The sequence below is a fragment of the Cetorhinus maximus genome, chromosome 12 (genome assembly GCF_964194155.1).
Source record: "Cetorhinus maximus chromosome 12, sCetMax3.hap1.1, whole genome shotgun sequence".
Lineage (NCBI taxonomy): Eukaryota > Metazoa > Chordata > Chondrichthyes > Lamniformes > Cetorhinidae > Cetorhinus > Cetorhinus maximus.
The window spans coordinates 53,688,714-53,712,059 of record NC_135890.1 but is presented as its reverse complement, the minus strand read 5'-3'; the positions used below and the strand labels follow the sequence as shown (position 1 = coordinate 53,712,059).

The following is a 23,346-nucleotide window of genomic DNA, read 5'->3' as shown; positions in this document are numbered from 1 at the left end:
ATGCCCCACCTCAAACAGTGTAACCTAAATTTTTACATTCAAATTCTGGAGTGAGACTTGAATCCACAATCTTCTGAGTCAGAGGGGTGAGTGTTACCAACTGAGCCATAGTTGATGTATACCAGTACCAATACCAGTAAAGGATGAGAAAAATATTTGGTTTTTAAAAGACAAATATCAAAGGAATGAGGGCTGGACTGTACCCTCAGCCTTTGAAGGTGACATGCCACAGCAGTAGCCACAATGTAATTACTGGGCTTTGTGAAGGTTTTACAGGCTCCAGGTACCTGTAGGCCCATTAGTATAATGACAATATTTAGTAAAATAATGGTAATTATTCTACAACTTAGGCTGGGGTTCCACCTCATTGTGAAGAAGAACATCCTGGTGACAGGTGTAAATTTGCCTTTTACTAGTTTTAAACTGTGTCCCCTTGTCCTACTTGCACAAATTACTTTAAAGTAATTTTCCATATTTACTTTATCTACACTGTTCAGTACCTTGTATGAATCATAAGGTTGTAGAAGTTTACAGCACTGAAAGTGGCCATTTGGCCCATTGTGCCTGAGTTCACACTTTGCCAGGCCAAACTAAGACTAATCTCACAGCCCCGTCACTCCCCATTGGTGTGTATCTTCCTCTGCTTCAAAATCTGATTACCCCCTGAAAGGTGAAGTACACTCTGCCTCAATAAACTCTGCACAAAACATTCCATGTTCCAACAACCTTCCTCATAAAGGTATTTCTAAATAATTGTTTGGTAGTACGGAACTTAAGTGTTGCTGAAGAAAGGGACATGTCTAAGCTTTTCGTCTTGCACTCAGGATACTCGCAAGGATACCAATATAAGGGGAAAACAGCAATTTATACTGCATGTGAAGAGAGCATTGATTGGTTGGCAAGTGGCATTGTCATGGAGAATGCATGCCAAGCATTGTTTGAAATTTAAACAGGCAGTTTGACCTTGATTGGTCAAGGCATTGCCCTGAGGAGTGAGTCAGTGAATGGCTGTCACTTATTTTGTTTAACTGAAACAGGCGCAATGTATGTACATGTTCTTTCTGTCTGCAAAGAACAGGGCCCTGTGTATTAATATATGTAGCTTCCAGTACACGCAAATGCACCACACTGCGACCCTGACTGACAATCTTAAATTGGTTGTCAGTGTAATTCTTGGCGCACTGAGAATTATTTAGCAAATGTTGTCCAATTGCGGAATCACATCTAATGTTGGACACTGTGTTTTGAGTTTTCCAAGCATTGGCTGGTTGGGTACAGTCTGTACCTTGCCCATTGTGAACAGCGGCTGGTACACGCTGTTTGAAATGATCTGCTAGTCTTTGGGATGTACGGCCTATATACCTAGCATCACATTGACACTGACATTCGTATACCACATTGCTCATTTGTGTGATAAGCAGAATGTCTTTTTGACTTGATGGTGGCATCCTGTTAGTGGTGAATACCATTAGTAACAGCGTGAAACTACTAGCTTCACCTGTTGCTCAAATTTTTGAGGTACCTTACCCTTCCAGGGTAATCAAAAGTAGACTGGGCACTTCTCAGGGCCGAACGTGATGGCCTTAGGCACGTTCATGAGTTTGTGTGATATCCAGCGCGCAATGATCTGATCAGGTTGGCCATTTTCCTGCAGGATGCCTTTGATGTGCCCTATTTCAGCATCAAGCTTGCATGGTAAGCAAATGGTTAGGGCCCTGTTTATAAGGTTGCTGATAAGACCAATCTTATAGCCTGTGGAACTGTAAGAATCCCAAAGCATATATTGACCAGTGAAGGGAGGTTTGTGGTAGACCGTGGTAGAGAATCCCCTGGCAGATTTCTCAACTAGTACGTCAAGGAAGGGGAGTTCACTTGACTGCTCCATTTCAAAGGTGAATTTGAGCGCAGAATGGAGCCCATTAAGACATGTAAGAAAATTATTATATGCAGCTGAGGATTTAAATATAGCAAACATATCATCCACATATGGGAAATATGCAAGGGATAGGAGATTGGGTGTCATTCCATCAAAGGCATGTTTCTCATGGAAACAACAAAGATGTTTGCGAGAGTTGGGCCTAGAAGGGATCCCATGGCAACACCATCTATTTGGGCATATATGGTGTCATTCGTAAGTTCAATGAATACTGATTCATGCAGTGGTGGCGAGTCTAGATCACCATTATACAGTGCTGCAGCACAAATATTTATGGCTTAATTAAGTGGAACATTGGTGATTAGGCTAGCAACGTCAAATGAACACATGGGGCAGAGTTTTCCCAAGCGCGTAAACTGACATGCAGTGACGTCGGGCGAGTTTCCCGATGTCACCTCGTGCCATTGCAATATTTCGTTGGGCGGCTGCACGATGCTGTCCGATGCGCACCCACCATTAATTAACGGGCGATTTAAGGCCCTTGATTTGCCAATCGACCATGGCTTTTAGGTGCCCGTGCAACCTTTGGGTTGGAGCACAGGCACAACGGGCAGGCGGGTAGGACACATCTGTATAAACCTCATCCATGGGCAGGATAAGAGGCGTCAGTGGGGTCGTGAGTGTGCTCTGTCAAATATTGATGTTTCAAAGATTCTGATACTTGTCTGTGTGATCTGCAACACTTCAGAACGCATACCAGCTGCATGGACTGGACTCACAACCTTCAGGTCAGCACTCTGCAGTGAAGAATCTTTTTGGACCTGCATGTTTCAGGAAGCCCTCCCTTAGCCTGGGAATGGGAGCTGAACTCTCCACTGGATGCACCTCCTCTGAGGAGGAAGGGAGGGCTAGAAGGGGGAAGGGGCCAGGAGTCCACATGCAGCCTCCAGGGGAGCCACCTTTGGGAGGTCAGGTGCAAGCATAAGGGGTGCAAGGCCAACAGGTAGTCCAAGGTGGAAAGGACCGCAGAAGATGCCACCATCCTGCTGCTAGGGTATACAGGCAGCGAAGCAGCTACCTCAATATGACTGAGGTGCAGTGCCGAAGGAGGCTCTGTCTCTCAAGGGAGACAGTCAACTATATCTGTCAGATGATTGGGCCTGAGATCTCCGCTAATTGTATGGGCAGACACCCCATGACAGTGGCTCTAAAGGTCACAGCTGCCCTCAACTTCTATGCCTCTGGCTCCTTCCAGGCTCAGTGGGTGATCCTTGTGGTGTCTCCCAATCAGCTGCCCACACTTCTGTCAAGTAGGTCACAGACACTCTGTTCAGGCGCGCATTGACCTTCATCCAGGCAAGCCAGACACAGCGAACCAGAAGCTTCGCGGCCATTGCTGGCTTCCCCACGTCCAGGGTACAATAGACTGTACACATGTGGCCATCAAGGCGCCAGCAGGTGATCCCAGTGCCTTCGTCAACAGGAAGGGCTTCCACTCCATGAACGTGCAGATAGTGTGTGATCACAGGATGCAGATTTTACAAGTCTGTGCAAGGTACCCAGGCAGCTCCCACGGCACCTATATCCTCAGACACTCCCAGGTGCTGGGGCTCTTCAGTGCTCCAGCTCGGCTGGATGGATGGCTGCTGGGTGACAAGGGCTATCCCCTCAGAAGGTAGCTCATGACGCCTCTCTACATCCAAGATCAGAACCTGAGCAGCAGCACAGGCTCCACGGCTCCACAATGGCTGTGGTGGAGAGAGCCATCGGTCTTCTCAAGATGCGCTTCCGATGCCTGGACCACTCAGGGAGTGCACTCCAGTACCCCCCAGATCGTGTGTAGGTGATAGTGGTTGCATGCTGCGCTCTCCACAATCTTGCACTGGAAAGGGGGGACACTGTGGGTGATGAAGACGTAGACGCATTGGCTGCGGCTGCACACGATGAGTCCAGCAGTGAGTCCGAGGATGAGCACGCACAGGGAAATGCTGAGGGGGTAGACGCTGACCCGGGAATACTCCAGGGAGGCAAGGACACCCGGAAGGCTTTAATCTAATGAACCTTCAGCTAGCACAACACAGGTGGACCTCCAGGACAAACCTGGGCTGTATGCTCCATATTCGAGACCTAAATGCAAAATCTGCCTGGTAAGGAACATTAACTAAGGTCCTTGTTAATAAAGCTAAATGTCCCACAAAGCACTCATAACATTATTGGAAACCATCCACCTGCAGAACAAAAGAGGCACCCTCAGCCTTGGTGACATGTCTGAATTTAATATTGCAACCAAAGAAACTTAATGAAACAAAATGACAAAGGTGTTAAAAATCACACCAACTCATAAAGACCTCATTGTGGGCCAACACAAAAGCACCAGTGATAAACCCGTGGTGTGCCTAAGGTGCTTTATGTTTACGTTTTTGGGTGCTACGTCTTGGTGCTGATCCCTCGCTGGGAGTGGCATCTGAGACAGTCTGCTGATTCTACTGTCCTGTTGGCCTCGATGACCTTGGCATCCTCTGGCCCATGGAGCCTGTGCTGGCCCTGCCTGGGAGGGAGTTGCCAGTTCCACAGCTGGCATCTCCCCAGTCGTTGCAGCCTCAACAGATGCAACGGTCATTGGCAGAGGGGCGGAGGAGCTGCTGCCCTCATCCGGAACATCCTGAGAGGAGCCCGCTGAGATGACAGGCAGCTGCTGCGCCTACGTGAGGTCACTTTGAACCTCCCTGCTCACCGTGGATGGATGGGCACCGAGATGGGAAACTTGGTGCCCAGACCATCTGCCACACTGGCACTGACCAGCTGAGGTCAATGCCGATGTGAGGGCTTGCTGGTCCGAGCGCATCCCCAGGAAGCCCTGCTGGGTCTCCTGGAGGAGCCTCTCCACGAGAGTCGCCACTCTCTCCATGGAGGACGCATGCCACTCGGACATGAGGCTCACTGCTTCAGCGATAGTCCGGGTAGACTCCTCCACCACGGACACCAAGCCAAGCATAGCCTCATGTATCTCCCCCAGATGTTCCCGCACACCCGGCCGCATTTCCTGCGCTTGCTGTGTCGCGGACGACTCCAGAGGCACATCATCAGCCACCGACTCAGCATGTGCCTGGTCCCCTGCAGCCCTCCGACTGCTGGTGCCATGGGCACTCTCTGTCTCTGCCAGCTCCTCCAGCGACTGTGAAATGCCCTCACCGCTGTGGCCCAGGACACTAGCCGATGTTCTAATTCCCACCGATGTGCTAGTATCTGCTCTGGTGTCTGCCTGGCGGAGATGGTGTGACGCAGGTGAGACCTCAGGCTCCTCAGGTGTGAGAGGGGGTCTCTGCTGCTCCTCCCCCCGGCCCTGCCGAAGAACAAGGACTTTGGATCAGTTGACGTGGAGACAGTGTCAATGTGTATCCCTGTCCCCCGGATCATAATGCACTCATCCTTCCATAACCAATGGTCAAGCCATATTGCAAACTTCAACCACTGAACATTCAGCAGTGCTATGGCTGCTGGGAGAACAATGGTGACCTCACTGCTGGGCAAACATACCTGCCCGCAGCACCCCAGCCTCACCGACACTGGTGGACCTGGGCGCATGGCGCCTCTCCAGATCTAGGGCCTCCTGCTCGAAGCAACTGAGAATCGTCAACTGGGCCAGCCCACCGCCAGTCCTCACCTGCTCGGTGGCATAATTTGCATTCTTCTCCTGAAAAGGAGAGAAGAGCATTGATTAGTGCTAATTATACCTGGACTCTTCACGGACGGCCCAGCCCAACCAGAGTGGGACATTGCAGGGCTCCAGTGTCTTCCCACCCCGCTGCTGTCGAACATTCAAACAAAGATGCTAGGCCTGTCCCCACCCCTCCACCCACACGGTCTAACCTTCCATAGCAAGGAGGCGCAAGCACGTGGAGCGCAGAGGCCAGCAGATCGATCGGTGCCATGCCACCTTGAAGCTCCCCTCCCAGCATGTCATCACCCTGATTTTGACATGTCCTGAAGTTCCAGCACTGCGCCTAGGTGCAGCTCCTCCAGGTTACCCTCAAAACAGTAATATGGGTCTCAGTGTACCACTTGCTGTGGGGGCAGAACCCATCTCTTCACCCTCTCAGGGTGACCTCGGCATGGGCAATATCTGCTGGCCCACCCAGCAAAGGACACATGCCGTCAATGATTCAGTGCAGTCACCAGGGGGGAAAGCCTACCTGCTGGTTTAAGTGACCAATGCCAACATGGTACTCGCCCTCCCTGAGCGCAACAGGTCATTGAAACGCTCGCGGCACGATCCAGGTGTGCCTCACCATGTCGCGGGAGCTCAACACCTCCACCACCTCCTCCCAGGCACGTTTGTTCATGTGGGGGAGCCTCCTCCTCCTGTCCTGGGGTACGAGGGCCTCCCACCGTGCTGCCACCTCCTCAAGGAGGGCAGCAAGGCAATCATCGGAAAAATGAGGGGCACAGTGCCCCCCTGCCCTACCGTCCTGCCTGGCCTGCTCAGCAGCAGCGCTCTGGGAAGCCCTTCCACTGGCCATGATTCACAGCCTTGGAAAGGTTGCAGCAACTTTTTAAAACAGGCCGCTGGGTCCCCATTGGACCTGGCAGCCATTGCAGTCCCACCGCTGCCCGACCACTCTCGCTGTCCTTGGGAGCTGCGATTCACGCTGGGCGGGCCTTAATTGGCCCGCTCGCGTAAAATGGCGGCACGGACCTGATCGCGGGTGGCGATCGGGTCTGCGCCTGCCCACACCCCCTCCCGCTCCGCCAACTAGAAAATTCAGCCAATGGACACAGAGTTCCTATTATTACACAGGTCCTGTAAGGTCTTCACAAATGCGAAGGAATCCTTCACCGTGTATGTGGGAAATTTGCTCAAAACTGGTTGTAACAATTCACCCAACTATTTGGCCAATTCATGTTGTACAGAATTGGTCATAGATAAGATAGAGCGCAAAGGGACATCACTTTTGTATGTCTTGGGCAGCCCAAACATACGTGGACGTAACAAACCATGAGGGTGAACCCTGTCATATATATCACGTGGTAGCTCATCGCTCTTACGCAAATCCAGCAAGAGTTTTTTAGCTTACTTTCGAGCAAGGCTGTCCGGTCATGCTGAGCACAGTTCCAAGGGATACAAATTTGGACCTGTCATTAAGGATGGTGTGTATTTTGTTGATATAGCCACATTTGTTAAGGATGACTATTCCCGTCCCTTTGTCAGGTTTACCGATGTGTATATCTGGGTTGGTCTTAAGCCTCACAACACTAAGACATTCATGTTGCATATGAAAGTCGGACAGGTCATTTGGAATCCCAAAATATGCGTGCGCTAGATCAGCTAGGCGCGCTTTCAAGGATTCAGCGTCTTCAGTGGATACTGGCTTGTGGAGGGATAGTTGGTAGTAGAGGTGTTCAAACTCAACAAATACCTCTTCCCGCCTGATTTGGGATGAAGGCACACCAAAATTGAAACCATGCTCAAGAACAAACTCCTCGCTTTCTGAGAGTACATGATCAGAGATTGTGTTTAGTGGCATCGTTAATTGCATTGCCAAACCGCTTCTGCGAGTGTCCTGATGAGTGCAAGATGGAAAGCTTAGGTATGTCTCTTTTTTTTCAGCAATACTCAAGGTATTTTTCCTAACCTCTCACCTTCCTCTCTTAGTAGCAACTTCAAATTGGTTAATCTCTGACTTCTGCAAATATGTCTGATGACAGAGTGAATCATCTATCCATTTAAGACTCCATGTGCCTTCCATTCCATTAAAATCATTGGAATATAAATTGGATGGTGTCCATATGCCTGTGCAACCCACCAGATTATAGTTCATGTGGTGGTGATGAACATTTACCACCGAGTCTTCTTCTATTGTATCTATCAAAACCTTTCGTATTTTTAATCTCCACGTGGTTTTCTCTATTCAAGAAGAAATAGCTCCAGAATCTCCTCATGATCTTAGGGAGAAGTGGAAAACTAAAAGTATCAGCTAAATGATGGAAAGCTGTGTTGCTATTCCTTAAGAATGAACCTTAATAAGAAATAACTAGTCTAGATTTAGAAGGGAAAGATCTAGCAAGACAAACATCGTTGATTTTCTTTAAGGTCAAGTAGACAAATTAAATTGTGAATCTCACTCCTGAAAGAGCTTGCTTAGATTTTCTGAAAAATTTTGATTAGGTTCCACAGGAAAGACATCTAATGAAACTCAAAGATTGGGTAAAAAGCTGGTTTGAAAACCGTTAGTAAAGTACTCATAATGCTGGAGCCTGGGGAAGATATTGAGCAGAGTCATTAAGGGTCAGGAATTAAACGTCGGAATCTTCTGATCTAGAGTTTAAGTTCGTTGATGGGTGTGGAAATGAGAATGAGTTCTGCTTGCCGGCGGGGGGGGTGGGGGGGTGGGTGCGAGATGGCTGACCACCTGCGAACTTGCATTGTTCAGCTCATTACACATGCATCCGTGAGGAACTCTCCATTTCCCGCGGTGGGGGCAGGCAGGAAGTCGCTGTCCCTGCCTTTACCTTGTGGGGTCAAAGGTCTGGGCATCATATCTAAAAGGCACCCAGACAGCCTGCACTATCCATTCCACCTTTGCCGGACCACTGCTCTACCCTTCCCCGCTAACCCTCCATTCCTTGGTCATCCTCCACGCAACTTGCACTGTCACCACTTGGTCTCAAGCATAGGCTGGCATTTACAGACACTCCCCAAAGAGAACAATGCAGTGGCAACTCACCGTTAATCATGGATGAAGTCAACCTCGCCAGGTACATGCCACTTATATGCAGTCGTAAAAGTGAACGTTCTAATTTCTCACTGGCGGGGAACTTAATTTGGAAGGGGAACTTAATTCCGGCGAGGTGGTCTTTTAATGAGCATGCATGACATGCAAATGCGTGCAGAAGGGCTTCCCGGTGTTGTTCATGGGGAAGCTCGTCCCGCCTTTAACCCACCTTTAAAGTCCCGAGAACGTCATTCCTAAAGTTCATCCCGCCGTCGGGAAACTGATATTTGTTTTCACACCAAATTAAGCTCCCCCACTCACCAAGCTTCCTGCTGCTGGCAGGTCTAGAAGCTTCTGCCCAAAATGTAGTTTACACGGTTTTGCCAATCATCCTCTGAAGTTATTGTATCCCAGAGGAATGCAATAGAAGACTTGCAGAAAGAATGAGCTTACTTATAGAATGGTTAGACAAGTGATAAACTAAATGTAACACATTAATGCAGTGTACGTTGGTCAGAAAAATGTGCATCTCACATGCACAATGAATGCAACTGATCTGGCAGAGGGAGATTAAAGGTTCATTAAACTGCCATTTTTGTGTCTACGTTTTGTAGCAAAATAATTTAATAAGCTAATAGACCGTAAGCTTTTTTTGATTTGCAGTAAACCAATAGTAATCATACATTCCAGAGCTAATGTGACTCTAAATGAATGAGTGTGAGATCTCCGTGATGCAGCAGTCCCACACCACATGAACTATAACCTTGATGGGCTGAATGGATCTTTATTTTCCTTAACTTTCTATGCACTTAGGAATAATTATGGACCAAAAGAAAAGAGCTATTAGCTCATACATGTTTTTTAAAATTCATTTATGGGATGTGGGCATGACTGGCTAGGCTAGCATTTATTACCAATTCCTAATTGCCAATTGCCGTTGAGAAGGTGGTGGTGAGCCACCTTCTTGAACCACTCCAGTCCATGTGGTGTAGGTACACCCACAGTTCCATTAGGGAGGGTGTTTCAGGATTTTGACCCATCGACAGTGAAGGAACGGCGATATATTTCCAAGTCAGGATGATGAGTGGCTGGAGCGGATCTTGCAGGCGGTGGTGTTCTGCTGAATCATGCTGAAGATTTAGTTTGCAGTTTATATTTAATTGGGATAATTTTGACTTTGGGCACTAGAGTAAAGTGAGATATTTTGGATCAGCTGCCCATTAATCAACTCTCCCAACTTTTACTTGTATTGAAGTCAATGTGAATGACAATCAGGAAGGGATGTATAATGGGTAGCTGATCCAATAATGCTTTCTGTACACTTTTGTCCAAAGTCAAGTTTGGGGGAGATGGTGGTGTAGTGGTAATGGTACTGGACTAGTAATCCAGCAGGCCAGGCTAATGCTCTTGGGGTGTGGATTCAAATCCCACTGGTAAAACTTAAATTAGTTTAATAAAATCTGGAATTGAAAGCTAGTAATAGTGACCATGAATCTATATCAATTGTTGTAAAAGCCCATCTGGTTTGCCAATGCCTTTTAGGCTGACACTTAACTGACCTTTGAAGTGGTCTTACAAGCCAATCAGTTCATTTAGGGATGGGCAACAAATGCTGGCCTTGCGAGCAATGCCCACATTCCATGAAAGAATAAAAAAAATCCAATTTTTTTTAAGCGTATTCCATATTTATATGTTACATTTTACTCTTCAATCTTACAATATATTATTATCTATTTTCTAAAAATAAATTGAATTTTTGAATTTCAGGTTGGGGAAGTCAAAGTTCGAAGGTTCAGATCCACCATAACACATGGCTGCACTTCCCTGGACACAGCTTCCGCTGGATTCTCACATTTATCCTCCTCTTTGTCCTCGTCTGCGAAATTGCAGAGGGAATGGTTTCAGATCGGTATGGTTTGGATTTATTAAAATTTAACACCTTCAAACATTGTGGTATTGCAAATGGAATATTGAAAATGTGACCATAAGACTAAAAAATATAGCGCCATTGTTTTGATTGCATTGAGAGCTCACAGTTGGTGAAACGGAACTTTAAACGCAAAAATTCCTGCTTTTGCTAATTTTAGCGACAGAGTTGGCATGAGAATAAAAGTGGTAAATGTTGGTCGAAAGTGCTAAAAAACTAATCAACCTATATCGGTCGAATCTGCCTTGAATGAGGATAATGAACTGGAAAATCTCAAAGGGGTCACTGTAGTATATGGGAGGTTTTATATGTCGGCAAGCTTGGTTGATGTACCCATTGGGAGGTACATAATAGTGGAACAGGAAGGGAAGGGGAGATGGAGGAGCACAGAGGACATGAGTCCAGCTGGTTTTGCCCTGATCTTCCACAAGAGTCTGCTGCCTGGGCATGACGAGGAGCAGTGCATGAGCAGGCAAAGGTCCATCATGGAAACTGTGGCTCATAACCTTTTTTTCCATGACAACCTGCAGAGACAGTCCATCCATCTGCAATTCATGAATCACAATTAAAACCTTCATCCTTACCTTTAAATCTTTCAATGGCTTCTTCCCGCCCTACCTCCTATGATCTCTGTAACTATGGGCGACGTTTTCCAGTCCCGCCCACTGCCGGGATCATCCGGTCCCGTGGTGGGACCCGCCATGATGGGGCCGGAAAATCCCAGCCTAAGGCTCTCTTTGCATTTAAGGTAATCTTTGAGTTCCATATGCTGCATTTGTCTGATCACTGAGTGACGTGACTGACTGACTACATGGCCAAGATCAGGCAGCTCTGGAGACCTATTCAGGCATCTAAGTTCATTCCTGGGACGTCTTTCAGTCAGTTTAATACTGAGATGTTTCCATCAAGCACATTTGTAAAAGCTTAACTTAGCCCCACTCTGATATGCTGTTAACTGTTGCATTTCTTAAATATTTTCCATTACTGTGCTTAGATAAGGTCATGGACCTGAAGCCATTCTGTTTCTCTCTGCTCAGATGCTTCCAAACCTGCTGAATATTTGCACCATTTTCTGTTTTCTAAAAATATGCAGAATTGCAACATCAATTTTGCATTTGTGTGTTTTCTTTTGGTGTTGGTTCTGCTGTTATGAAAGGGGAATGTTAGCCCTAAGGGGGACAATACTTTGCACTGATCTGCCTGCACTTTTGTTCATTCAGTAAATGATGAAGCTTATTATCTGAGGATTCACCAGTGGTGGTGACAGTTCCTTAGCCCTAGCACCTGACTGAAGGATTCGGACCCTGTGTTTAAATTCACCCTCCCAAAGGCTGCTCCACACCCCCTAACCCAGTAACCTGGGTAAGCGAGTCAGAATCCACCCACTTCTTTTCTCACCCCCGACCATTTCTCCTCCCACTCCCACCCTTCCTCCCATCTCCATTCCGTCTCCTCACCTCCCAAATCCTCCATACTACTTCACCTCCCTCCAAATCCTTCCCCTACCCCATTCCTCCTCCTGTCTCATTCCTCTCCCATCCCACATTCTTTCTCTTCCCCCTTCCATGCCCTCTTCTCCCCCCTCCTCTCTCCTCCCCTCATCAATCCCCTATCTCATCCTCCCCCTACATTTAATTTCATCTGCCATGTGTCTGCCCATTCCATCGGCCTGTCTATATCCTCTTGAAGTCCAACATTATCCTCCTTACAAAGTCACAGAATCTCACAGTGCAGAAGAGGCCCTTCGGCCCATCGAGTTTGCACCGACACATGAAAAACACTTGACCTACCTACCTAATCCCATTTACCAGCACTTGGCCCATAGCTTTGAATGTTATGAGGTGCCAAGTGCTCATCCAGACACTTTTTAAAGGATGTGAGGTAACCCGCCTCCACCACCCTCCCAGGCAGCACATTCCAGACCGTCACCACCCTCTGGGTAAAAAAGTTTTTCCTCACATTGCCCCTAAACCTCCTGCCCCTCACCTTGAACTTGTGTCCCCTCGTGACTGACCCTTCAACTAAGGGGAACAGCTGCTCCCTATCCACCCTGTCCATGCCCCTCATAATCTTGTAGACCTCGATCATGTCGCCCCTCAGTCTTCTCTGCTCCAACGAAAAAAACCCAAATCTATCCAACCACTCTTCATAACTTAAATGTTTCATCCCAGGCAACATCCTGGTGAATCTCCTCTGCACCCTCTCCAGTGCAATCACATCCTTCCTATAATGTGGCGACCAGAACTGCATGCAGTACTCCAGCTGTGGCCTCACCAAGGTTCTATACAAGTCCAACATGACCTCCCTACTTTTGTAATCTGTGCCTCGATTGATAAAGACAAGTGTCCCATATCCCTTTTTCACCACCCCACTAACATGCCCCTCCGCCTTCAGAGATCTATGGACACACACACCAAGGTCCCTTTGTCCCTCAGAAGTTCCTAGTGTCATGCCATTCATTGAATACTTCCTTGTCAAATTATTCCTTCCAAAGTGTATCACCTCACACTTTTCAGGGTTGAATTCCATCTGCCACTTATCTGCCCATTTGACCATCTCGTCTATGTCTTCCTGTAGCCCAAGACACTTAGCCTCACTATTAACCACCTGGCCAATCTTTGTGTCATCCGCAAACTTACTAATCCTACCCCCTACATAGTCATCTATGTTGTTTATATAAATGACAAATAATAGGGGACCCAGCACAGATCCCTGTGGTATGCCACTGGACACTGGCTTCCAGTCACTAAAGCATCCTTCTGTTATCACCCTCTGTCTCCTACAATTAAGACAATTTTGAATCCACCTTATCAAATTACCCTGTATCCCATGTGCCTTTGCCTTCTTTATAAGTCTCCCATGTGGGACCTTGCCAAAGGCTTTGCTGAAATCCATATAAACTATATCAACTGCACTACTCTCATCTACACACCTGGCCACCTCCTCAAAAAATTCAATCGAACTTGTTAGGCATGACCTCCCTCTGACAAAGCCATGCTGACTATCCTTGATCAAACCTTGCCTCGCCAAGTGGACATAGATTCTCTCCTTCAGAATTTTCTCCAATAGTTTCCCTACCACTGACGTGAGACTCACTGGCCTGTAGTTCCCTGGCTTATCTCTACAACCCTTCTTAAATAGCGTAACCACATTAGCTGTTCTCCAGTCCTCTGGAACCTCCCCCTTGGCCAGAGAGGAATTAAAAATTTGGGTCAGAGCCCCTGCGATCTCCTCCCTTGCCTCCCTCAGCAGTCTGGGACACAAATCATCCGGACCTGGATATTTGTTCACTTATAAGTCTGCCAACACCTCCAATACCTTGTCCAGTTCCCAAACTTCCAAGTCTAGCAACATCTTCAAATTTTGAAATAGTGCCCTGTACACCAGGTCTATGTTATAAATGTAAATCAAGAGAAGCAGTGGCCCCTCTATATACCATCCCCCAGTCAAAAGTAAGTAACTTTTTCTGTCATTCATCTTTTTAATAGGCTTGAACTAGATAATTAAACTGCTGCATAATGAAATTCCAGGTACGCTAAAGACTAATGATTCAAAATACCACATTGTTCAAAATAAAATGCCTACTGGCACTAATGTTTTTCACTTAAAAAGCAAAGTTTTACTGATGTTTAGGGACTCAAATGATTAATACATAGAAAGACAACGTAACAGTAGATTTAGAAATGATGTGGCCAACACATTTTCTTAGTGCTCTGGCACCTCAAAATTTGGCACTACACGATTGATTCAGGGGCAATGTCAAATTGTTCAGTAGATTTGAACCTGTCCTTTCACTTCTAGGATTTGGATTCAAATCCAATATCGAATTGATGAAAATCTTTTCTGTCTGTTGGCTGCAAGGATGCTACGTGCAATGCGTTTGGGCGATCTCGATCCAATCACTTATAGGCATGTGCCTTTACAGCACAAAACCAGCACTAATTTCCAATCTTGCAAATAGAGCATGGAAAGGCTAATGCAGTCATTCTTCTGAAATTGGGGCTGTAGCACATTTTTGGAGATAGATTACAGGGTGCTGTACTCTTCATCTGGTTGTGGTATGCTTGTACTGAAAAAGAGAATAGGAGATGTCCCATTCCCAAACACTGGCTCAAGCCCAATTTCAGAAGCTTGAGTAAAACAACCCAGGCTAACATTCCAGTGCAGTACTGAGGGAGTGCTGCACTGTCAAAGCTGCATCTTTTGGATGAGACATTAGACTGAAGTCCTGTCTGCCCCCTCAGGAGGGTGTAAAAGATCTATTTACTATTTCAAGAAGAATAGGAGAAGTGAGCTGGTCAATATTTCACCCTCAACCAACATCACTAAAATACAGTGACTAGCATTTTTCAGTCTAACATTTCCTGGGTAAAGTAAATATCACGGAACTGTCTGAAGCCTCCAATTCTAATTCAGAGTGGGAGACATTTGTGGAGGGTCTTGGGGAGAAGGGGCGTTGCCCATTGGATGTTCATACTTCCTGGTAATCCCCTCAGAGGTCAGCGCATCAGGACTTCCATGGAGTCTCAACATGCATCTTGGGTCGTATATCTGGACTCTGGCGTTCCGGAGGCCGGAAGATCTGGCCCATTATCTGGTCTTTTTTTTTTCATTCCTATTTGTGGGACCCTGTTGTACAAAAGTTAGTCAAGATGCTTTGGGACATCCAGCGCTCACAAAAAGACCATCTGAATGCAAGTTCTTTCTTTCTAATATCCCTCATCTTGATGACACCCCAAAATCATGCAGGTTGTAGTTGACCAAGTCTACTGGAATGCTGTAAATGTTCCAAGTGTTTAGTGAGAAAAGAACTGCAGCATAGGAAGCAGGCTTTCTATGGACCCACAAAGGAAAGCAAAGTGAAAGCACTATGATTTAGAGAGACAAGAGCCATTTCCATTGAAATAAACCCTGCTGAATGGAAAAGATTGAATATCTGGCTGATACGGTGAGATGATTAAAGAATTTTACCCTTTGTCATGGCTATAACTTGAAAACCCTTACAAAAATGCCCTGCAAACATACTTGGATCTGTGTTCCAAATTGACAGTAAAGTATAAGTACTTCATAAGACTATTTCCCAATTGCCCTTGGCTATCTCTATAGTGCTACATAAATTTGATATCACACTTAATCCTAGAACCATGACTCCATAAATAACCTTCTTATGCAGTGCTAATGTGTATATCTGCCAAGATTCCTAAATTGTTCAAGAAATGCTACAATTCTGTTCACAGAGATGCACTCTATTCCATAAGACATAAGTTTTAAGCTTGTAAATAGTTTGCCTTAGGATGGTGTTGTCTAATGGAAATTATTGACTAGTCATAGGGGTGCACAGGGTATGACTAGCCACATGTGCTAATCTTAGTAGAAAACCCCTTACATGCATTCAAATAATACAGGTAAATGTGTTTCACATGTGCATATTTACTTAACAAATATTTCCACCATTCAGTTACCAAGGAAGTATTGTAAAGTGCTCACAATGAACAAAAGACCCTTGCATACTCTCATTTCTGTCTTACTATTTTGCCAACAAGTGCACAAAAGGATTAAAATTCATGTGCATATGAATATTAAGACCACAGGCCCAATGACTGTGTCTACTATTCATTTAACATTTATTAATCAAAAATGCAATTAGCCATATCTGGATTCCAAACATATTGAACATTGCCTTAGAATGGGTTATAAGTTAATCAGTTGATTTTGTGCAAGTGTGGCAAGATATTATTCAAATGAATCCATTTAGTCTCATTAACCAATGCAAGTTGCAGTTATCTATTATTAACCAGTGCCTCTATATCCCATTAGTGGGTGGGGGGGGGGAAGGGGGAGGGGGGAGTTCACACTTCATGAACAGACTTAGACCAGAATCTTTGGGTCAGCGAGCTGGGGCAGGCCCCACGTGCTGATGTGTAAAATGATGCGCAGTGACATCGGGTGTGCGTCATTCACACCTTGAGTTTGGCGGACGCGCACAGGAGTCAGCTGCACACCCGCTGAACTGTCAAAGGCCTATTAAGGTCATTTAAACAGCAATTAAAATAATTAACTGGGCTGCCCATCCAACCTTAAGGTTGGCGGGCAGGCAAAGAGCCCAGGCGGCCTTTCGCATTTATCATGAAACCTCATCCACAGGCGGGATGAGGTTTCATAAAGGTTTTTAAATTTTAATAAAAATTTTTTCAAAAATTCATAGACATGTCCCAGCTCATGTGACACTGTCACATGAGGGGACATGTCTTAAAATTTTTTTTTCCTTTTTTTAAAAATCAAATTGATCTCCCTGAGGCAGCTCTGTGCCTCAGGGAAATTTCTGTGCTCTTTCGCGAGTATGCGCGATAGAGCGCAGGCCCCGACTCAGGCTACTCCCCCCACCCGCACAGGGAACACTCAACGCTTCCGGGTGCGCGTCACGCTGGGCGGGCCTTACTTGGCCACATAAAATGGCAGCGCATAGCCAATTGCGGGCTGCGTGCCCGCCCATGCCCGCTCCCTCCCAACCCCCCCTCCCCCCACCACCGACGGGGAGAAAACTCTCCCCATAGTAATGGAAGATGATCCCCACTCTCCCATAGACAGTGAAGGCAGCTTACCCGCCTTAATACAGGACTCAACCCATGAAACAAAATGGTAAGTCCTTGTTCTTGTTGCAAAGCTTTACCTGAACAAGCTTTTCCTTTTATCCACTCATTGCTTTGATGGTAGTATTGGGAGGGAAAGTGAAACAGTTCGACTGAACTGTTACTGTTCTTTCTGTCATTAAACAGTCCAGTAAGTTATTTTTTAAATAAAAGAACAAATGGCTTTAGATTAAAGTTGCCCGGGAACTTCCTGAATGTGAAACGCTGAAAATTGGGGGGTGAGGTTCATTTTCTTTGCTCTGCTTGACCGATCCCGCCCCTGTGAAACTTCTTCACCAATCAGGGCGTTCGCAAAAAAAAAAATTTTCTGGCCAATCCCAGAGCACATGTCACTTTCAGACCAGAGTGTAGAATTGGCAGGGAAAAGAGCGCGCAAAAAATATAAGGAGACTGGTTTCAACATGAGGTTAAGTAGCTGCATCACTTTCAGGGCATATACAAATTGTTTTATACCTGGCACCATAGTCTATATGTATTTTTGGTAATTAACATTTCCCTAATTGTTTTAAAATGTAAATTGCATTCAGGTCCCCAATCGCAGACACTTGTACTCTTGATGCTCATTTTGGATTGTTATGCATTCTAATTGTTGTAGCTTTCCTCCCATTTGGATATTGTTCAACTAACACATTACTGCTGCACAGAAATATGTCAAGACATCAGAACAAGTGCAAAGGGATTTCTCAAAGCATAACACACTGTGAGAGAAGACATGGCAGTGGGCGCAGGATTAGTTTTCAATGCTGATGCTTGATTTATGTTAATAAATTTTGTATTAATAATGACAATGAATTCAAAACTGCTATTTTTGTTCATGTGGTTTATCCGGTTTGGGATCCTTTGTAACTTCTCTAGTACCGCCTGATTGCAAGTTGAAATTGTGAAAAGCGGACGGTGCTGCCAATTTTTGCAGATTCCTACTTCTTGGTTTAATAGCCTGAGCAAATTCAACAGAATGACTCAGTGGCTCATTAGTAAGTAAATGGCTCAGTAGTCTGAAAAATAATTAACTACTGGGAATTGCTCATCTGTAGTTTAGTATGTGTTTAAAAGGACGACCTGATTCTAAAAGCGTTCCAGTTCAAGTCTTCACTGTGCACTCTTCCAGAACAAAAGAAGCAATTCCGTCTTTTAAAAGAATTCTGTCAGTAATTTTGAGAAAATTACAGAAAACATTTAGTTTATCTGTGATTTGGTTCATTGTAAAGTTGACATTTATTGGAACCAAATAACGATTCCTACTCCCCCTCCACCCCAACCCTTTCCAACCTCCTCCCACTCCCCAAACACCCCACCCCTCCCCCCTCTCCAAACTTTCCCAGTAGCAGCGCAGCAACTCTAAGTTCCGATTTTTTAAGCTGGGATCAGGTCCTAAGCTCTGGCGTGGGTGACGAGAATTCCGTTTAAAACACTGAGTCTGGTGTTTGGAACCATCTGCACCTCTCTCTCCTGGGCCCTGGTCAGAGGTGCCAGAGTGGTGCTCTGGCAGCACTACATCCTTGCCCTGAATAGCCTAGCTCTTAGTGGTGGCGTAGTGGCATTGTCACTAGACTGGTAATCCAGAGACCCAAGCCAGAATCTTCGGGTCAGCGTATGGGGGTGGGTCCCGCTCACTGACGCATAAAACGATGCGTGGTGATGTCAGGCATGTGTTCTGACGTCACTGCACACCATTCCAATTTTCAGTTCGGTGGGCGTGCACCTGAGTCGGCTGCGCGCCCGCCTAACTGCCAAAGGCCTAATAAGGCCATTTAAAAACTAATTAGAATAATTAACGGAGCTGCCCGTCCAACCTCAAGGTTGGCGGGCAGGTGAAGAGCCCAGGTGGCCTTTGCATTTATCATGAAATCTCATCCACGGGCGGGATGAGGTTTCATGAAATGTTTACTGTCACATGAGGGGACATGTCTTAAAAATGTTTTTTTTTCTTTATTTAAATTTTTGATAATCAAACTACTCCTCCTGAAGCAGCGCTGTGCATGCGTGAAAGAGCACTCAGCCTCCTCTCCCTGCCCGCACAGGGAGCACTCAGCGCTTCTGAGTGCGCGTCACGCTCAGCTGCGCGCCCACGCATGCCTGCTCCGACTCAGCGTCCCCCCCCCACAATGGGGAGAAAATTCTTCCCCCAGGGTAATATTCTGGGGACCTGAGTTTGAATCCCACCACGGCAGATGGTGGAATTTGAATTCAATAAAAATCTGGAATTAAAAATCTAATGATGGCCATGAAACCATTGTCAATTGTTGTAAAAACCCATCTGCTTCACTAATGCCCTTTAGGGAAATAAATCTGCCATCTTTACCTGGTCTGGCCTACACATGACTCCCCAGACCCACAGCAATGGCCTCTGAAATGGCCTCAAGAGCTACTTCTCAAGGGCAATTAGGGTTGGGTAATAAATGCTGGCTTAGCTAGTGATGCCCACACCCCATGAATGAATAAAAAAATGTTTAAGAGTATGTCTCCTTGTTCTGGATTCCACCACCAGAGAAAATAGTTTCCCTCTATGTACCCTATCAGAACCTTTAATCACCTCACCTCAACTAGATCACCCCTTATTTTTCTATACTAGGGGGAAAACAAGTCTGGTCTAAGCAACCCATCTTCATAATTTAACTCTTTCAGCCCTGGTATAATTCTGGTGAATCAACACTGCACTCCTTCCAAAGTTAATATATCTTTCCTGAGATGCAGTGCCAGGAAATGAACCCAATGCTCTAAATGGAGTCGAACCAGAGCTTTAACTGTAGCATAATATCCATCCCTTTGTATACCAGTCCTCTTGAGTTAAAGGCTAACATTCCATTAGCCTTTTAAAATGATGGTTTTATAGCTGTCCCCTAGTTTTTAGTGATTTCTCTACATTGATTCCTAAATCTCTCTGCTTGTCCACAGTTCCTAGCTTTTCACCATTGAGACAACGCTCCAATATATTTTAGATCTCAGTGAATGACCTCGTACTTCCCCACACTGCATTTTATTTGCCACAGTTTTGTCCAATTACATTAACAATGTCCTTTTGCAACTTTCTGCCCCTAACTATATTACTTAATCTGTGAGGAAATCTATTTTTTTATTGTCGACTTTAAATAAAAAATTACTGGTCCAGAACTGTAACCATATTTGGGGGCCTGGTCTGGGATTGTCACAAATATGTCACCTAATTTAGTGCTGTTGGAAAACTTGAATATGAGGCTCTCGTCTTTCATCAAATTCAATTATTAAAAAATATAACGAGAAGCTGAAGTTCCAGTACAGGTCCCCGGGGGTCAGCGTTAGTCACACCCTCACAGTTGAAGTAGATATTCATGCCTCCTCTCTGTTTCCTACCTCTGAACCAATTCCCTACCCATGTCAGTGGGAGAAACTCAGCTCACTGAATGGAAATCAATCCCAGGCTGTGGCAGTGAATCCATATTGAACTTGAAACCTCTAGACAACCAGGGAAGGCTGTGAGTTTTTTTTTATTCATTCACGGGATGTGGGCTTCGCTGGCTGGGCCAGCATTTATTGCCCACCCCTGGTTGCCCTTGAGAAGGGGGTGGTGAGCTGTCTTCTTGAACCGCTGCAGTCCCTGTGGTGTAGGTGCACCCATGGTGCTGTTAGGAAGGGAGCTCCAGGATTTTGACCCAACAACAGTGAAGGAACAGCGATATATTTCCAAGTCAGGATGGTGTGTGGCTTGGAGGGGAACTTGCAGGTGGTGGTGTTCCCATCTATCTGCTGCCCTTCTCCTTCTAGATGGTAGTGGTTGTGGGTTCGCAGGGTGCTGTCTAAGGAGCCGTGGTGGATTCCTGTAGTGCATCTTGTAGATGGTACACACTGCTGCCACTGTGCTCAGTGGAGGGAGTGAATGTTTGTGGATGTGGTGCCAATCAAGCGGGCTGCTCTGTCCTGGACGGTGTCAAGCTTCCTGGGTGTTGTGGGAGCCACACTCATCCAGGCAAGTGGGGAGTATTCCATCACACTCCTGACTTGTTCCTCGTAGATGGTGGACAGGCTTTGGGGAGTCAGGAGGTGAGTTACTCCTCGCACGATTCCTACCCCTGACCTGCTTTTGTAACCACAATGTTTATATAGCTAGTCCAATTCAGTTTCTGGTCAATGGTAACTCCCAGGATGTTAATAGTGGGGGATTCAGTGATGGTAATGCCATTGAATATCAAGGGCGATCGTTAGATTCTCTCTTGTTGGCGATGGCCATTGTCTGGCACTTGTGTGGCGTGAATGTTACTTGCCACTTGTCAGCCCAAGCCTGGATATTGTCCAGGTCTTGCTGCATTCGGACATGGACTGCTTCAGTATCTGAGGAGTCGCAAATGGTGCTGAACATTGTGCAATCATCAGCGAACATCCTCACTTCTGACCTTGATGGAAGGAAGGCATTGATGAAGCAGCTGAAGATGGTTGGGCCTAGGACACTACCCTGAGGAACTCCTGCAGTGAATCCCTGGAGCTGAGATGACTGACCTCCAACAACCACAACTATCTTCCTTTGTGCTAGGTGTGACTCCAACCAGTGGAGAGCTTTCCCCCTGATTCCCATTAAGTCCAGTTTTGCTTGGGCTCCTTGTTGCTACACCCAGTCAAATGCTGCCTTGATGTCAAGGCAGTCACTCTCACCTCACTTCTGGAATTCAGCTATTTTGTCCATGTTTGAGCCAAGGCTGTACTGAGGTCAGAAGTTGAGTGACCCTGGCTGAACCCAAACTGGGCATCAGTGAGCAGGTTAGTGCCAAACGAGTGCTGCTTGAGAGCACTGTTAATGACCCCATCTATTACTTTTCTGATGATCGAGAATAGATTGATGAGGCGGTAATTAGCTGGGTTGGATTTGTCCTGCTTTTTGTGTGCAGGATCTGGACAATTTTCCACATAGCCGGGTAGATGCCAGTGTTGTAGCTGTACTGGAACAGCTTGGCTACGGGCATGGCAAGTTCTGGAGCACAAATCCTCAATACTATTGTCAGAATATTGTTAGGGCTCATAGCCTTTGCAGTATCCAGTGCCTTTCTTGATATTGCGTGGAATGAATCGAATTGGCTGGAGACTGGCATCTGTGAAGCTGGGGACCTCTGGAGGAGGCCTAGATGGATCATCCACTTGGCACTTCTGGCTGAAGATTGTAATGCTTCGTTCTTATCTTTTGCACTGATGTGCTGTGCTCCCCCATCATTGAGGATGGAGATAGTTGTGGAGCCTCCTCCCCCAGTGGGTTGTTTAATTGTCCATCACCATTCATGATTGGATGTGGCAGGACTGCAGAGCTTAGATCTGATCTGATGGTTGTGGGATCGCTTATTTATCTATCTGTCTATCACTTGCTGCTTATGCTGTTTGGCATGCATGTAGTCCTGTGTTATAGTTTCACCAGGTTGACACCTCATTTTTAGGTATGCCTGGTGCTGCTCCTGGCATGCCCTCCTGCATTCTCCATTGAACCAGGGCTAATACCCTGGCTTGATTGTAATGGTAGAGTGGAGGATATGATGGGCCATAAGGTTACAGATTGTGTTTGAATACAATTCTGCTGCTGATGGCCCACAGGACCTCATGGATGCCCAGTCTTGAGTTACTAAATTTGTTCAAAATCTACCCCATTTAGCATGGTGGTAGTGCCACACAACACAATGGAGGACATCCTCAATGTGGAGGCAGGACTTGGTCTCCACAACGACTGTGCGGTGGTCACTCCTACTGATAATGTCGTGGACTTATGCATCTACGGCAGGCAGGTATGGTGAGGATGAGGTCAGGTATGTTTTTTCCCTCACCACCTGCCGCAGACCCAGTCTGAGCTATGTCCTTTAGGATTCGGTCAGCTCTGGTGCTACCGAGCCACTCTTGGTGATGGACATTGAAGCCCCCCACCCAGAGTACATTCTGTGTTCTTGCCACCCTGAGTGCTTCCTCCAAGTATTGTTTAACATGGAGGAGCACTGATTCATCTGCTGAGGGAGGGTGGTACATGGTAATCAGCAGGAGGCCCATGTTTGACCTGATGCCATGAGACTTTATGGAGTGTGTTGCCACCTCTGCTGGGTCTGTCCTGCCAGTGGTCCAGGGAGGGTGATGGTGGTGTCTGGGACATTATCTGTAAGATATGATTCCGTGGGGATGACTATGTCAGGCTGTTGCTTGACTCATTTGTGAGACCACTATCCCAATTTTGGCACTAGC

At 46.2% G+C, this 23,346-nt stretch overlaps 1 protein-coding gene across 4 annotated transcripts in view; it reads left to right on the top strand.

Moving 5' to 3' along the window:
• LOC144687452 (ATP-binding cassette sub-family C member 9-like) overlaps positions 1-23,346 on the top strand; it is a 216,029-nt gene that overhangs the window by 18,407 nt on the left and 174,276 nt on the right. For all 4 annotated transcript variants that reach the window (XM_078553609.1, XM_078553607.1, XM_078553610.1 and 1 more), the window contains exon 2: positions 10,357-10,498. In XM_078553609.1, coding sequence (XP_078409735.1) covers positions 10,357-10,498 — 142 coding nt within the window. The remainder of the gene's footprint in view (positions 1-10,356; positions 10,499-23,346) is intronic.